This window comes from Podarcis pityusensis, assembly GCF_964106645.2.
Source record: "Podarcis pityusensis genome assembly, chromosome: 15".
Classification (NCBI taxonomy): Eukaryota; Metazoa; Chordata; class Lepidosauria; order Squamata; family Lacertidae; genus Podarcis; species Podarcis pityusensis.
In genome coordinates, this window is record NC_138040.1 from 44593233 (window position 1) to 44610955 (window position 17723).

Consider the following 17723-nt stretch of genomic DNA (forward strand, 5'->3'; position numbering starts at 1 on the left):
TCTGTTTCACTTTTACTTAGTGTCAGATTACCCACATCTATAGAGGTGAACTCCAGGTCTAAGGCGACTGTGAGCTGGGCCAAGTTTATTCAGGGACAGCCCCATAGAGGCCATGCTTTCCATGAAGTCCCAAGCGGCCCCTTATAAGTTTGTGTCGGCATGGATGTTAAAATCCCCATGGACAATCAAACTAGGTGTCTCCAGGAGAATACCTGCCATGACTTGAAGCAGCTCGGGCAGGGAATCCTTGGTGCAGCGGGGAGGTCGGTACACCAAAAGGAATCTTGCCCAACTTCCAGTACATGCACTCAGAAAACTGGGTCTTCCCAATAGGACGCCTTGTGCAAACTAATGACTTCCTAAAAGTCATGGCAACCCCCCCCCCTCCCCACCCACATGACCTGGGTTGCTGTGTGTAAGAGAAACTTGGTAGACAAGCAGTGGCAAGGACAGGCCCATCTGCTTCATCCAACCAAGTCTTTGTCACACAAGCTAGGTCAAATCCTCCATCCACAATCAGGTCGTGGAGGGCAGTGGTTTTATTCATCATTGACCTGGAATTGCACAGCAACACTTTCAGGTCATGTGGGTTTCCCTTGCTGATTCTAGTATGCTTCCAGTTAGGACCAGACCTGGAGGCAGGGATAGTCCTCAAACAATGACTAAGCCTGCCTCCTCGGTAATGACATGGTCTGGTCTTAGCGTAACTCCTCCTCCTGCCCGTGATCACTGAGATCGGGTGTCCCAATACACACACACACACACACACACACACACACACTGTGGAACCTGCCCAGCCATTCTGTTGGCTGAGGCCCACTCCCAGGCAGCCCTGACCCTTTCCCCTTAAAAATCAAAATACAGACTGTACAGTAACTTAACAAAGTAATGAAAGTAAAAACAAAGCAAGAAACAATTATGCTAAAATTAAACTACTCCCCGCCCCAACTAAACATTTGTCCCACTCCAAACAGAAAGAAAATAATAAAATAATATAAAAAACCACCATTCGAGGTGCAGCAGATTAAGAACACTTAAAACATTTATAACCATTTTTGCCACTTGCTGCAGAGAGCTGCTCAAAGTATGTGTGAGCCCTGCCCCCTAGGCCTGATGGAATTGGCTGGAGGAGGGAGCGGTCTTCCCAGACACTCACAGGAGCAGCAACAGCATCCCATCACTCTGTTACCACTTTTATTTAAAACTGCTGTTATTTATTGGTTTTTTATTAGTATTCTGAGCAGCCACTGGAAGGGTGGGGGATATCGCCTAGAAAGAGGCAACTCTTAACATGGGATCTTTTAATAGAAAAATGTGTTGGGTGCACATATGCACACACACTCAGGCGCTCAGACACACATTGGTTCAGCTCCAGGCCAGTTTTCCACTGTTCTGCAGAAACCAGGCCTCCTTTCCAATCCACATAGGCTTGTTTCCAAGCCCAAATTGACTATTGTTGGCCCAGTTTCTAAATGCAAGAAGAACATGCCCAACACTTCAGTTTCCTCTCTTTTTTAAAATTTAAAAAAGAGGGAGGGAAAAGCTATTTCATGGAAACAGGAGACACAACCCAGTGAAAATTCTTTCCAGTAGCCCATGAATCAGAAACCATTTTGTGGCTTGCCAGCAAAATGGCTTCCTGCTGCAGTGAATCAGGGAACTTCTAAAAATGGCACATTGCTGGCCATGTTTATCTTAAGCCTGCTCTGCCTTTTTGTTCTAGTTTTCATCACATCTTTGGAAGAGTTCCCAAAGGCTGCAGTCGTCTGCACACTTACCTGGAAGAAAGTCCAACTGAACTCAATGGAGCTTACTTTTGAGTGTATCTGTAATGGGGTTGTGTTGTCAAATGCATGAAGTCTGGAAATCTTCCAACAAAATCCTTAACAGTCATGACTAGGGGCCAGTCCCCTGTTTTCTGGTACTTGTCTCTAATAAATCAATGTTCCTGTATTATCCCTGTTTTGCTTTTGCAGGGATGCCTTAAAAATGCTTTCTTTAGGATGAACAGGCTGTTATTCCATTACGTTGTGAGCAACTCCACAACAGAATAAATGGTTATGGTCTGTTTCCTAAACCACACGGCTCCAGAAGGCAGTATGTGGCAGGCTGTTATAAAGCTAAGAAACAGCTACAGCAAGGGTTGCCAACTTTACAGTTGGCCCTTGTAGCTGTGCTTTTAACAGAGACCTTCTAAGTGCCCCTATTTTCCAGGGACAATCCCAGATTTACAGAAGCTGTCCCAGTTTCTGATTGGATCCTGCAATGTCCCGCTTTTCCTTAGGACGTCCCTATTTTCATCAGAGAAACATTGAAGAGTATGGCGTTATGTGACCCCTGAGCCAAGGAGATAAGGAGATACAACCTCTAGAAGATATCTGAAGGCAGCCCTGTATAGGGAATGTTTTTTAATGTTTAATGTTCTATCATGCTTTTATATATGTTGGAAACCGCCCAGAGTGGCTGGGGCAATCCAGTCAGATGGGTGGAGTATAAAAAATAAAACTATTGTTGGTATTATTATGTAATAGGATGTCCCTATTTTCATTGGAGAAATGTTGGAGAGGATGTTAATAGTGGTGTCATTTGCAGCACTAGCAAGCAAGCACTCTGGCTTGTCCCCATGTTTGAGGGTGCCAGCGCCATGTGACGTGTGAACGCTGCCCAATGTGCTGACCTCACTCACACATGCAATGCAAGGCATCTCAGCTCAAGCATCCCTGACAGATGGCCACCCAGCTTCTGCTGAAAAACCCCCAAGGAAGGAGAGTCTATTAGCTTCTGTGGGAGACTGTTCCACTGTCAAACAGCTCCCACCATCAGAAATCTCCTTTCTTGTAATTTGAAGCCATTGGTTCCAGTCCTACCTTCCAGATCAGGAGAAAACAAGCTTGCTCTGCCATGTGACAGCCCTTTAAATATGTGAATATGGCTATAATATCATAGAATTGTAGAATTGTGGAGTTGGAAGTGACCCCGAGGGTCCTCTAGGAATCTCAGCTAAAGCATCTGCGACAGAGGGGCATCCAAGCTCTGCTTCAAAACCTCCAAGGAAGGAGGGTCCACCAAGGGAGACGATTCTAATGTCAAACAGCTCTCAATGTCAGAATGTTTTTCCTGATGTTTGGTCGGAATCTCCTTCCTTGAACAAACGACACAGGAAGCCACTTATCCCAGTGAATTATGACTTTATTTGGCAGTTCATATGACATATGATGTTGTTTGACTGACTGGTCCGAATCATGCCCCTTTCACCTGCTTCTGCTGAACAAGACCAAGTTCTGCGTCTTCATCCTTTGCCCAGTGGCGTAGGTGCGGGGGGTGCAGACAGCCCCGGGTGTCATCACTGAGGGGGGTGTGTGTGTGACAAAATGGCAAAAATATGTGTTTTTAAAATAAGAAATTCCTATTGTGAAAGAAAGGTTTTAAGTGCTTATGCTGACAATGTTAAGTAAATAAACCAGAAAATAGCAATTGCAACTGTATTAAAAAAAAGAAAAATAAGATACTTACAGTTGCAAGTGTTATTTTCTGGTTTATTTACTTAACATTGTCAGCATTTCACAATGGGGGGGGGGGGTGACAAGAATTTTTCCGCACCAGGTCCCCCTGGCCTTGCTACACCACTGCCTTTGCCTTATTCCTGCCTCCCTGGATTGTATTTACCTCGGCTTTCTATGAATCCATTCTGGGAGCTTTTTGAAGACTATCCCTGCCTCCGGGTCTGGCCTTGACTGGATGGATACTGGAATCAACAGGGGAAACCCACATGACCTGAAGGTGTTGCTGTGTAATGCCAGGTCAATGATGAATAAAACCACTGCCATCCACGACCTGATTGTGGATGGAGGATTTGACCTGGCATGTGTGACAGAGACCTGGTTGGAGGAAGCAGATGGACCTGTCCTTGCTGCTGCTTGCCCACCAGGTTTCTCTTACGCACAGCAACCCAGGTCATGTGGGCGGGGAGGGGGGGTTGCAGTGATTTTTAGGAAGTCACTAGCTTGCACCAGGCGTCCTACTGGGAAGATGGCCCTTGTGGTCTCTTCCAACTCTATGATTCTATGATTCTGTGATGAAGATCCAGTTTTCTGAGTGCATGTTCTGGAAGTTGGGCAATAGGGGCAGTGCAGGATTCCTTTTGGTGTACCAACCTCCCCGCTGCACCAAGGATTCCCTGTCCGAGCTGCTTCAGGTTGTGGCGGATTTTCTCCTGGAGACACCTAGTTTGGTTGTCCTAGGGGATTTTAACATCCATGCCGACACGACCTTACAAGGGGCCGCTTGGGACTTCGTGGAAAGCATGGCCTCCATGGGGCTGTCCCTGAATAACTTTGGCCCAACTCATAGTCATGGACATGCCTTAGACCTGGTGTTCACCTCTAGTGACGTGGGTGATCTGACACTAAGTAAAAGTGGAACAAAAGAAGTGCCATGGTCAGATCACTTCCTGGTGCAACTGGACTTCACCGCGACCCTTCCCCTCTGCAGGGAGGTGGGACCAATTTGGATGGTCCGCCCCCGCCACTTAATGGATCCAAATGGTTTCCAGAGAGTGGTAGGGGATGCTTTAGCCCATGCTGATGGCCTTTCAGCTGATTCCCTGGTGGCCTGCTGGAATGCGGAGTTAACCTGGGCTATAGACTGTCTGGCTCCGAAGCGCCCTCTCCGATTGCATGGAGCCCGGACAGCCCAGTGGTTTTCTTCGGAGCTGAGGGCGATGAAACAATCGCTGAGATGGCTAGAGCGTCGGTGGCAGAAAACTCACTCCAAATCTGACCGGACACAGGTTAGAGCTCAACGTCGAGCCTACCAAGTGGTTATAGCGACGGCGAAGAAGACTTTCTTCACTGCCTCTATTGCATCTGCAGAAAATAGTAGCAGGAGACTCTTTCAGGTGGTTCGCAATTTAACGGAACCACCTTTACCACCGGGGCCTTGTAAAGACCCCAAGATCTCCTGCAACGATTTTGCAAAGTTTTTTGCAGATAAAATCACTCATATTCAGAAGGAGCTAGACACCACCGTGGGAGCAGGGCTGGGGCGGGAGAGTGCTGGAGCTCTGTCTGGTCAAGTTGCATGGAATCAATTTCAATCCGTTACCCCCGAGGATGTGGACAGGCTGCTTGGACGCATGAAACCAACCACCTGTCTCCTTGATCCTTGCCCATCCTGGCTAATAAAAGCAAGCCGGGAAGGGCTGGGCGATGGGCTCTGTGGGGTGGTGAATGCTTCCCTCTGTGAGGGAACATTCCCAGATCCGCTGAAAGAGGCAGTCATTAAACCGCTTCTTAAAAAACCATCTTTAGACCCGGCCAGTATGGCCAACTATCGCCCAGTCTCAAATCTTCCATTCTTTTTTTTTTTCCGGGTTAGCGCCATCGGCGAATGGCGGAGTTCCTCCGACTGGAGGAACTGGCTCCGTGGAAACTGGGTCTTCCCGCCGCAGCGAAGATGGGGACCCATTAGAAATCCCAGGCGGAGGAAGCCTGGGAATGTGGGGTTCGGCAGGGCACCAGGAGCGCTCCCCCTACTCACCGGGAACCCCATTTTGGGGCTCCGGAGTGAAGTGGGGTGAGCAGCGCGGTGCTGCCAAATGACTGCTACTTTCACGGAGTGAAGCCGCACAGCCATCGCCGGAGAGCGCTGACTTTTTCCTGTGGACAATTGGATTTAAAACAAGTACCCATGAGTAGAAACGGAAAATTGGATCAAGAAATATCTTAATTTGACATCAAAGCGGGAAGGTTCAAAACAGGAAGTCCGCCTTCCGCTTTTTGTATATAGACTAAAGCAAAAACCTTGTAAGCTAAAGCCTGGAAAGTCATTAAAAAAGCCTAAATTTCCTTCATTTATAACTACTGAAACCCCCTTGGAAGCAGGAGAAAAGGGGGGGGGGACTTTGTGTAACGCCTGCAGGAGAGGGAGTGAAGAAAGATAAGTTTCCACCGTCTCTAACCTGGGAATGGGGTGTCAGAGACAGAAATTGTTGGAGAGGTTCATTGACTGTGAATGGAATACTTTGACAGATAGCTGAAGAAGAGAAATAAACTGATTCCAATGTTGCCTTTTGCATTCTAAAGAAACAAAATATCTGAAAAATGAAAGTAATTTTCCTTTGTTGGACTTGCCTTAAAAAGATGGATACAAATAGAAATTGTCTCCTCTAGAGGGAGCCTGCTAAATTGTTGGTGCAGTCTGCTTGAGGATTCCACAGCTGTGAGATTAAGATTGTGGGATTAGTCCTTTTGACCTTGACTAAATATGAGCTGGAAGGAAGTTTTGGTGCTTGCTTTATGCAAGACAAGTGCTTTGTTGGAACAGATGCATGAGAAGATGCATTTGATGAATGAGAAAATGGATTTGATGATTGTTGTGACCAAAAACTGTGGACAAATAGTGAATAGTGATACAGAAACCATCCAGGATCCAATTCAGGAACCTGTATTGATTGGGCAAGTGCAGAAGATAATGGAGGAGGATGCGGTTGCACCTCAAATAATACAAATGGAGAGACCCGAGGCCCTACAGGAGCATAAGCCGCTGTCATTGAAGATTGAAGTTGGAGTGGGCCAGGGGGAGTCTGGAGCTGAGGAGGCTTTTAACTTTGGAGAGACTTCGAAATATGCTCGTAAATATTTTTTGGATTATATTGATGACTGTGGGGAGTGGGACTGTGGGGAATGGGCTGGTTTGATGAAGGGAGACGGAGATAACTTTGGGTTGGAACCCCCCAGAGACCTACTCCTCAATGAGAAAGGAAAGAAATTAAGAAAGAGACCAACAAAAGACAAGGAAAAGTGCAAGTATAAACAACAAGAAGAAGATCTGCAGAAGGGACATGGAAGAGACTTAAGGGCCTCGGACATAAGACTTCCAGGTTGATGGACTAGATGGAATGGACAGTAAGGACTAACATGACCCGAGACCAGGAAGAAGAGACGTTGGATGAAGATTGGAAGAAAATTTATAAAGAAAATTTTTTATTTAGAGAACTAGCCTAAAATTAATGAATATTAGGGAAAATGTTGGAATGAAACTATATGACTCTAGCAGAAATGATATCAGGAGTTATGTATAACTGAGTATTAAGTTTTAAGCTTTAAGGTATTTTATGGCAAGATAAGGTTAAATAAATTAAGGTAATTTGAATAACAGAATATGGGGAAAGATGGAAAGGATCTGTCGAGTTAATTAATAGGTTAAATTGTTAAGATAAATTATTTAATAAAAATTGAGAAAGATGGAAAGAATTTGCTGAAATAACTAATTAAACTAGAATACAAAAAGGGAGGTGTGAGGAGGTCAACGAAACAAGCAAATGGAAGTTAAAGATATGTAATATGGGATTTGTGTCTTTTTTCCCTTTTTTATTTTCTGTTTTGCTGTATTGTTGTATTGGTTTTTATGTTTTGCGTTTTTTCTTCTTTTTATGTATTGCAGTGTTGTTGTTGTTTTTTTTTTTCTGTAATTCTGAAATTATTAATAAATATTATTTTTTAAAAAACAACAAATCTTCCATTCTTGGGCAAGGTGATTGAGCATGTGGTTGCTGAACAACTCCAGGCACGCCTGGAGGATGCGGACCATTTGGATCTCTTCCAATCGGGATTCAGGCCTCATCATGGGACTGAAACTGCCTTAGAATCATAGAATCATAGAATCATAGAGTTGGAAGAGACCACAAGGGCCATCGAGTCCAACCCCCTGCCAAGCAAGAAACACCATCAGAGCACTCCTGACATATGGTTGTCAAGCCTCTGCTTAAAGACCTCCAAAGAAGGAGACTCCACCACACTCCTTGGCAGCCAATTCCACTGTCGAACAGCTCTTACTGTCAGGAAGTTCTTCCTAATGTTTAGGTGGAATCTTCTTTCTTGTAGTTTGGATCCATTGCTCCGTGTCCGCTTCTCTGGAGCAGCAGAAAACAACCTTTCTCCCTCCTCTATGTGACATCCTTTTATATATTTGAACATGGCTATCATATCACCCCTTAACCTCCTCTTCTCCAGGCTAAACATGCCCAGCTCTCTTAGCCGTTCCTCATAAGGCATCGTTTCCAGGCCTTTGACCATTTTGGTTGCCCTCCTCTGGACACGTTCCAGTTTGTCAGTGTCCTTCTTGAACTGTGGTGCCCAGAACTGGACACAGTACTCCAGGTGAGGTCTGACCAGAGCAGAATATAGTGGCACTATTACTTCCCTTGATCTAGATGCTATACGCCTATTGATGCAGCCCAGAATTGCATTGGCTTTTTTGGCTGCCGCGTCACACTGTTGGCTCATGTCAAGTTTGTGGTCAACCAAGACTCCTAGATCCTTTTCACATGTACTGCTCTCAAGCCAGGTGTCACCCATCTTGTATTTGTGCCTCTCATTTTTTTTGCCCAAGTGCAATACTTTACATTTCTCCCTGTTAAAATTCATCTTGTTTGTTTTGGCCCAGTTCTCTAATCTGTCAAGGTCGTTTTGAAGTGTGATCCTGTCCTCTGGGGTGTTAGCCACCCCTCCCAGTTTGGTGTCATCTGCAAATTTGATCAGGATGCCCTTGAGTCCATCATCCAAGTCGTTGATAAAGATGTTGAATAAGACCGGGCCCAAGACAGAACCCTGTGGCACCCCACTAGTCACTCTTCTCCAGGATGAAGAGGAACCATTGATGAGCACCCTTTGGGTTCGGTCAGTCAGCCAGTTACAAATCCACTGAGTGGTGGCATAGTCAAGACCACATTTTACCAGCTTCTTTACAAGAATATCATGAGGCACCTTGTCAAATGCCTTGCTGAAATCAAGGTAGGCTACATCCACTGCGTTCCCTTCATCTACCAGGCTTGTAATTCTGTCAAAAAACGAGATCAGGTTAGTCTGACATGACTTATTTTTCAGAAATCCATGCTGACTATTGGTGATCACAGCATTCCTTTCTAGGTGCTCACAGACTGTTTGCTTAATGATCTGCTCCAGAATCTTCCCTGGTATTGATGTCAGACTGACTGGGCGGTAATTATTTGGGTCCTCTCTTTTCCCCTTTTTGAAAATAGGGACAACATTTGCCCTCCTCCAGTCTGCTGGGACTTCGCCTGTTCTCCAGGAATTCTCAAAGATGACTGCCAGTGGTTCTGAGATCACATCTGCCAGTTCTTTTAATACTCTTGGATGCAGTTCATCTGGCCCTGGAGACTTGAATACATCTAAACTAGCCAAGTATTCTTGTACTATCTCCTTAGTTATTCTGGGCTGTGTTTCCTTTGCTGAATCATTTGCTCCAAATTCTTCAGGTCGGGCATTGTTTTCTTTATCGGAGAAGACTGAGGCAAAGAAGGCATTGAGGAGTTCAGCTCTTTCTGTGTCCCCTGTTTGCATTTCACCATCTTCTCCTCTGAGTGACCCCACTGTTTCTTTGTTCTTCCTTTTGCTACGGACATACCCATAAAAGCCTTTTTTGTTGCTTTTAACCTCTCTAGCAAGCCTGAGTTCATTCTGTGCTTTAGCTTTTCTGACTTTGTGTCTACACGTGCTGGCTATTTGTTTGAATTCCTCTTTGGTGGTTTCCCCCCTTTTCCATTTTTTGTACACATCCTTTTTTAATCTTAACTCAGTTAAAAGCTCTTTAGATAGCCACCCTGGCTTCTTTAGGCACCTTCCATGTTTCCGTCTCATTGGTATTGCCTGACGTTGTGCTTTTACTATCTCCCTCTTAACAAACTCCCAGCCATCATGAACTCCCTTTCCTTTTAGTATTACTGTCCATGGGATCTCACCCAGCACTTCCCTAAGTTTTATGAAGTCGGCTTTCTTAAAGTCAAGAAATTGAGTCCTAGTATGCTTGGCTGCTCCTTTCCGCTGTATAGTAAACTTCAGAAGAGCATGATCACTCGCGCCTAATGATCCTTCCACTTCTACCCCACTAACCAGGTCATCAACATTGGTTAGGACCAGATCTAAAATGGCTGTTCCTCTTGTTGCTTCTCCCACTTTCTGGACAATGAAGTTGTCTGCAAGGCCAGTGAGGAATCTGTTTGACCTTATGCTCTTGGCTGAGTTTGACATCCAACAAATATCCGGGTAATTGAAGTCCCCCATTACTACTATCTCCCTTCCTTTTGCATGCTTGGCCATCTGTTCCAGGAAGGCATCATCTATGTCCTCTGTTTGGCTTGGGGATCTATAGTAAACTCCCACAATGAGGTCACTGTTATTCTTCTCTCCCTTAATTTTGACCCAAATGCTCTCACTTTGGCTTTGAGGTTCTAAATCTTGGATCTCTTCACAGGTATACACATCCCTGACATATAACGCCACTCCTCCTCCTTTCTTGTCTGGTCTGTTTCTCTGAAATAGATTGTATCCCTCCATTATTACATTCCAATCGTGGGACTTATCCCACCAGGTTTCAGTGATGCCTATTATGTCATATTTAGTTTGCTGTACCAAGAGCTCAAGCTCATCTTGTTTATTTCCCATGCTTTGTGCATTAGTGTACAGACATTGAAGTCCATTAATCATTCCCCCGTGACTCTTATTTAAGGATTTTTTCCTCCCACCACTAGGTCTGTGTGCTGTTTGCTCCATTTGGTCTATGACATTTGGATGATCATCTTCATCAATTGATAGACTCCTACCTTCAGGAGCACTGTCTCCCTCCCCCACATTAGTCAGTTTAAAGCCCTCCTGATGAGGTTTCTGAGATCTTTGGCAAAAACATTTCTCCCAACCGTTGTGAGGTGCAGCCCATCGCTTGCCAGAAGTCCATCTTCAAGAAACTGCAGTCCGTGATCTAAGAATCCAAACCGTTCCTGTTTACACCATTTGCGAAGCCAGCTGTTCACTTCCACTATTTTCCCCTCTCTCCCTGGGCCACGTTGTTCAACTGGGAGGACAGATGAGATGACAATTTGTGCATTTAATTGCTTCAATTTCCTGCCCAGAGCCTCGTAGTCTCTTTTGATCTTCTGGAGGCTACTGCTTGCAGTGTCATTGGTTCCCACTTGGTCGCGCTGGTTGATGATCTCCGGCGAGCTAGGGACAAAGGTGAGAGTTGTTTCCTAGTTCTGCTGGATCTCTCAGCGGCCTTTGACACCATCGACCATAATATCCTTCTGGACGATCTAGAGGGGCTGGGAGCTGGGGGCACTGTTATACAGTGGTTTCGCTCCTTCCTCCTGGGCCATGTTCAGAAAGTGGTGGTGGGGGATGAGTGTTCAGACCCCTGGGCCCTCCTGACAGTGAGAGCTGTTCGACAGTGGAATTTGCTGCCAAGGAGTGTGGTGGAGTCTCCTTCTTTGGAGGTCTTTAAGCAGAGGCTTGACAACCATATGTCAGGAGTGCTCTGATGGTGTTTCCTGCTTGGCAGGGGGTTGGACTCGATGGCCCTTGTGGTCTCTTCCAACTCTATGATTCTATGATTCTTGGGTTCTGTCCTCTCCTCCATGCTTTTTAACATCTATATGAAGCCGCTGGGAGAGATCATCAGGGGATTTGGACTGGGTGTCCATCAATATGCAGATGATACCCAGCTCTGCCTCTCTTTCAAATCAGAACCAGTGAAGGCGGTGAAGGTCCTGTGTGAGTGCCTGGAGGCGGCTGGAGGATGGATGGCGGCTAACGGATTGAAGTTGAATCCTGACAAGACAGAAGTACTGTTTTTGGGGGACAGGGGGTGGGCTGATATGGGGGACTCCTTGGTCCTGAATGGGGTAACTGTGTCCCTGAAGGACCAGGTGCACAGCCTGGGAGTCATTTTGGACTCACAGCTGTCCATGGAGGCGCAGGTCAATTCTGTATCCAGGGCAGCTTTCTACCAACTCCACCTGGTACGCAGGCTGAGACCCTACCTGCCCGCGGACTGTCTCGCCAGAGTGGTGCATGCTCTAGTTATCTCCCGCTTGGACTACTGCAATGCGCTCTACGTGGGGCTACCTTTGAAGGTGACTCGGAAACTACAACTAATCCAGAATGCTAGACTGGTGACTGGGGGCAGCCACCGAGACCACATAACACCGGTCTTGAAAGACCTACATTGGCTCCCAGTATGTTTCCGAGCACAATTCAAAGTGCTGGTGGTGACCTTTAAAGCCCTAAACGGCCTCGGCCCAGTATACCTGAAGGAGCGTCTCCACCCCCATCGTTCTGCCTGGACGCTGAGGTCCAGCGCCGAGGGCCTTCTGGCGGTTCCCTCATTGGGAGAAGCAAAGCTACAGGGAACCAGGCAGAGGGCCTTCTCGGTAGTGGCGCCCGCCCTGTGGAACGCCCTCCCATCAGATGTCAAAGCGATAAATAACTACCTGACATTCAGAAGACATCTTAAGGCAGCCCTGTTCAGGGAAGTTTTTAATGTGTGATATTTTAGTTTATTTTAGTTTTTATGGAAGCCGCCCAGAGTGGCTGGGGAAACCCAGCCAGATGGGCGGGGTACAAATAATAAATTATTATTATTATTATTATTATTATTATTATTATTATTATTCTGTCATGATTTCCTAGTGCTGCTGTCCTTTCAAAGGTATTTGAAAAAGAAAGAAGAGACCATAATTCCAGCTGGGCATATTTCAAATGACCAGATAGGGAGGGGCAGGGGACCTTTTCCAATTTATCAGGCCAAGCTGAGACCTAGCATGCTGAACTCCACCCACCCCTGATGTGAGAGAGAACTGACCATTATTGAATCCAGATAACAAAATAGAATCATAGAATTGTAGAGCTGGAAGGGACCAAGAGGGTCATCTAGTCCAACCCCCTGCAATGAAGGAATCTTCCTGCCCCTTGTGGGGCTTGAACCCATGACCCTGAGTTTGAGTCTCACGCTCTACCAACTGAGCTATCCTGCATATCCTCCGTCACACCTAGAAGTTGCTGGGTGAAGTGAGGGCCCCTCCAGCCATCCCTTTAAGTTTTGCATCCCTGATTATGTGTGCTCATGACGCTTCTGGGGTGGTCCCACATGATCTCGCTTTCCATACTATTTGTGCCTGTAAAGGTTTGGGGCAGTCACACTGCTTCAGCTCCTGTCTGTGCAAAACTCATAATTTCCTCCTGAAATCCTGTCACTTACCATATGGCAAATGTTCTGTGCTGTAGTGCCTTGGGACAGCGCTAATAAGTGATTGCATTGGGAAAGCATCTCAGAAGAAACTAAAGCAGAATAAATCCACCATCAATATACTATTTGTTGTTGTTGTTTAGTCATGTAGTCATGTCCGACTCTTCGTGACCCCATGGACCAGAGCACGCCAGGCACTTCTGTCTTCCACTGCCTCCCGCAGTTTGGTCAAACTCATGCTGGTAGCTTCGAGAACACTGTCCCACCATCTTGTCCTCCGTCGTCCCCTTCTCCTTGTGCCCTCCATCTTTCCCAACATTAGGGTCTTTTCCAGGGAGTCTTCTCTTCTCATGAGGTGGCCAAAGTCTTGGAGCCTCAGCTTCAGGATCTGTCCTTCCAGTGAGCACTCAGGGCTGATTTCCTTAAGAATGGATAGGTTTGATCTTCTTGCAGACCATGGGTCTCTCAAGAGTCTCCTCCAGCACCATAATTCAAAAGCATCAATTCTTTGGCGATCAGCCTTCTTTATGGTCCAGCTCTCACTTCCATACATCACTACTGGGAAAACCATAGCTTTAACTATCCGGACCTTTGTTGGCAAGGTGATGTCTCTGCTTTTTAAGATGTTGTCTAGGTTTATCATTGCTTTCCTCCCAAGAAGCAGGTGTCTTTTAATTTCGTGACCGCTGTCACCATCTGCAGTGATCATGGAGCCCAAGAAAGTAAAATCTCTCACTGCCTCCATTTCTTCCCCTTCTATTTGCCAGGAGGTGATGGGACCAGTGGCCATGATCTTTGTTTTCTTGATGTTGAGCTTCAGACCATATTTTGCGCTCTCCTCTTTCACCCTCATTAAAAGGTTCTTTAATTCCTCCTCACTTTCTGCCATCAAAGTTGTGTCATCTGCATATCTGAGGTTGTTGATATTTCTTCCGGTAATCTTAATTCCAGTTTGGGATTCATCCAGACCAGCCTTTCGCATGATGAATTCTGCATATAAGTTAAATAAGTGGGGAGACAATATACAGCCTTGTCGAACTCCTGTCCCAATTTTCCATATCCAGTTCTAACTGTAGCTTCTTCTCCCACATAGAGATTTCTCAGGAGACAGATGAGGTGATCAGGCACTCCCATTTCTTTAAGAACTTGCCATAGTTTGCTGTGGTCAGCACACTCAAAGGCTTCAGCTGGAATATCATCACCTCCACTGGCCTTGTTATTATCAGTGCTTTCTAAGGCCCATTTGACTTCACTCTCCAGGATGTCAGCACCCACACTACCTGGGGTGTACGAGCCATCCTTATCATTCTGGTATAATTCCTCTGTGTATTCTTGCCACCTCTTCTTGATGTCTTCTGCTTCTGTTAGATCCTTACCACTTTTGTCCTTTATTATGGTAATCTTTGTACGAAATGTTCGTTTCATATCTACAACTTTCTTGAACGGATCTCTGGTTCTTCGCATTCTGTTGTTTTCCTCTATTTCTTTGCATTGCTCGTTTAAGAAGGCCTTCTTGTCTCTCCTTGCTATTTTTTTGAAATCTGCATTCAATTTCCTGTATCTTTCACTATCTCCCTCGCATTTTGCTTGCCTTCTCTCCCCCGCTATTTGTAAGGCCTCGTTAGACAGCCACTTTGCTTTCTTGCATTTCCTTTTCATTGGGATGGTTTTAGTTGCTGCCTCCTTTATAATGTTACGAGCCGCCATCCATAGTTCTTCAGGCACTCTGTCCACCAAATCTAAATCCATAAACCTGTTCCTCACTTCCACTGTGTATTCATAAGGGATTTGATTTAGATTGTATCTTACCCACCCAGTGGTTTTTCCTACTTTCTTCAGTTTAAGCTTGAATTTTGCTATAAGAAGCTGACGATCTGAGCCATAGTCAGCTCCAGGTCTTGTTTTTGCTGACTGTATAGAGCTTCTCCATCTTTGGCTGCAGGGAATATAATCAATCTGATTTCGATGCTGCCCATCTGGTGATGTCCATGTGTAGAGTCGTCTCTTGTGCTGTTGGAAAAGAGTGTTTGTGATGACCAGCTTGTTCTCTTGGCAGAACTCTATTAGCTTTTGCCCTGCTTCGTTTTGAACTCCAAGGCCAAACTTGCCAGTTGTTCCTTTTATCTCTTGATTCCCTACTTTAGCATTCCAATCCCCTATAATGAGAATAACATCCTTCTTTGGTGTCATTTCTAGAAGGTGTTGTAAGTCTTCATAGAACTGGTCAATTTCAGTTTCTTCAGCACCAGTAGTTGGTGCATAAACTTGGATTACTGTGATGTTAAAAGGTCTGCCTTGGATTCGTATCGAGATCATTCTATCATTTTTGAGATTGCATCCCAGTACAGCTTTCACCACTCTTTTGTTGACTATGAGGGACACTCCATTTCTTTTACAGGATTCTTGCCTACAGTAGTAGATATGATGGTCATCCAAACTGAAATTGCCCATTCCCGTCCATTTTAGTTCACTGATGCCCAGGATGTCAATATTTATTCTTGCCATCTCATTTTTGACCACATCCAACTTGCCCAGGTTCATGGTTCTTACATTCCAGGTTCCTATGCAATATTTTTCTTTACAGCATTGGACTTTCCTTTCGCTTTCAGGCATATCCGCAACTGAGCGACCTTTCGGCTTTGGCCCAGCCGCTTCATCAGCTCTGGATCTACTTGTACTTGTCCTCCGCTCTTCCTCAGTAGCATGTTGGACGCCTTCTGACCTGAGGGGCTCATCTTCCAGCGCCATAACTTATATATGCCTGTTGTCTTTGTCCATGGAGTTTTCTTGGCAGGGATACTGGAGTGGCTTGCCGGTTCCTGCTCCAGGTGGATCATGTTTGGTCAAAACTCTCCACTATGAACTGTCCATCTTGGGTGGCCCTGCACAGCATAGCTCATAGCTTCTCTGAGTTATTCAAGCCCCTTCGCCACGGCAAGGCAGTGATCCATGAAGGAGAATATACTATTACTGTGTTGATAACATGTTGCTGCTTGCAGAACATGCCCAAAATAAAACCTCTGTCTGGAGGGGGTCCCTAGTGATGCTGGAAGCAGACCAGAGAGTTAACATTCAGGGTTCATCCCCACTTCTGTTTGTGCTGCAATTTCTAGGCACAGGTCTGAGTGCTGGGGTTTTTTGCCCTGCAGCTTTCCCCAGGAAAATTTGCTGTTTACTGCTAAATTGAAACAAACATCGGTTGGGTCTTCCACAGAGTGATGCTTGTTCCGATTCAAGCCTACTAGGCCTGAATCAAACAGGAGTGAGGATGAGCAGTCAGTGGAGGGGAAACCTTCTCTCATTTGAGTGCCTTCTGCAGGCAATCTCTTGCTTGTGTGTTCAGCCTTTGCTAAACTGTAAAGAATTACTTTTTGCACCACACGGGAACTTTCTCCTTCATGGCCCTTGATCTGCTCCTTTCACCTGACCCCGTAATTAAATCCCTGCGTGAGGCCCTTGTTGGTGTGACATCACATGCCCTTGCCATGGGGCAGTTGGCACATATCATGGAAGGGGGCAGTCAGAAAGCCTTGCTGGCTCTAAAGGGTCTCATCATTCACAGATGGGAGATAAGTGGCTGCTTGAAGGCCCCCTCCATCCATGCTGGCAGGGAATAAGGCAGGAAATGAGATTTGGAAAAGGCTGTAAAAGGCAGAGATAGAGGAAGTAAGGAGAGGGAAAGGGAAGCACATCTTACAAACCACGAATGCTGTGTGGTTCCATTCCAGATAACGGGGCCACTTACACACCACCCAAAGGAGGACCAGGTTCCATGAAAATGATAAGAAAGATTTGCATAGTGTGGGGAGTGGTTAGAACTTTGGGCTTGGGCCTGGAGACCAGGGTTCCATTCCCCACTCACTGGGTGACTTCAGGCCTCTCAGACAGACCCACCTTACAAGATGGTTGTGAGGATAAAATGGGCAGGGGAAAAGACCTGCATGCAACACTGAGCTTTGTGGAGGAAAGGTGGGTTATAAATGTAAATTAATAAATAAATAAATAAATAAATAAATAAATAATAGCAGCAGATGCTTATTTTATATACATAGATGGAATCTTTGAAATGATTGCTACAGTTTAAATTAGAAATACACACCAGAGAAATACACTATATCTCACCATGGTGAGAAGACTGTGACTAGGTAACTTTTGTGCCTTCATAAATTCATTCCATGTCATATTAAGAAGGGGATTTTTTTATGTCATTGTCAGAATTAATCCCTACCTAGGGGTCTCCCTGGAGGAGAAGCAAGGGTGAAGGATCTACTTCCAGCAGAGCTCCGCACTACCAGTGGCCCTGAGGAGTTGTGCAATCCAGACATCTCCACTTCCTGCATGGTTCTGGGATGGCTTCATTCCCAGAGCTACAGGAGCAGAGGAGACAGTGAGCCAGAGGCTGTTCAGGAAGTCCAGGAAGCTCATCTAAGCCTCTGCCCAGGTCAAGACCTTTCCAAGAGCTAGGAAGGGGTGGAACTGCCTGTGCCTATGTAAGCCCTCAGCCTGAGCTACAGCACTGGACAGTTGCAGTGGCGTGCGGTCACTGGACTAAGGAGACTAGGCCTGTCCCTGAAAGGGTCCAAGAGTCCTCCCACCACCTTCCCAAATCTCACCTGGCTTTAGGAAGGAGGCAGCAGGGCTCCAGCATCCTGTCAGAGTCCTGGCGCCTCCTTCCCAAAGCCCAG

At 45.9% G+C, this 17723-nt stretch overlaps 1 protein-coding gene across 1 annotated transcript in view; it reads right to left on the reverse strand.

Annotated features, from left to right (window-relative positions):
* Window positions 1-12478: 12478 nt before the first annotated feature.
* LOC308464206 (craniofacial development protein 2-like) overlaps window positions 12479-17723 on the reverse strand; it is a gene marked incomplete at its 3' end in the record, with an annotated part of 461435 nt that continues 456190 nt past the window's right edge. Inside the window, exons 2-3 of the mRNA XM_080983327.1 lie at window positions 14448-16002; window positions 12479-12492 (exon numbers count right to left, since the gene is read on the reverse strand). Of these exons, the coding sequence (XP_080839453.1) occupies window positions 12479-12492; window positions 14448-15786 (1353 nt within the window). The 5' untranslated portion in view covers window positions 15787-16002. The remainder of the gene's footprint in view (window positions 12493-14447; window positions 16003-17723) is intronic.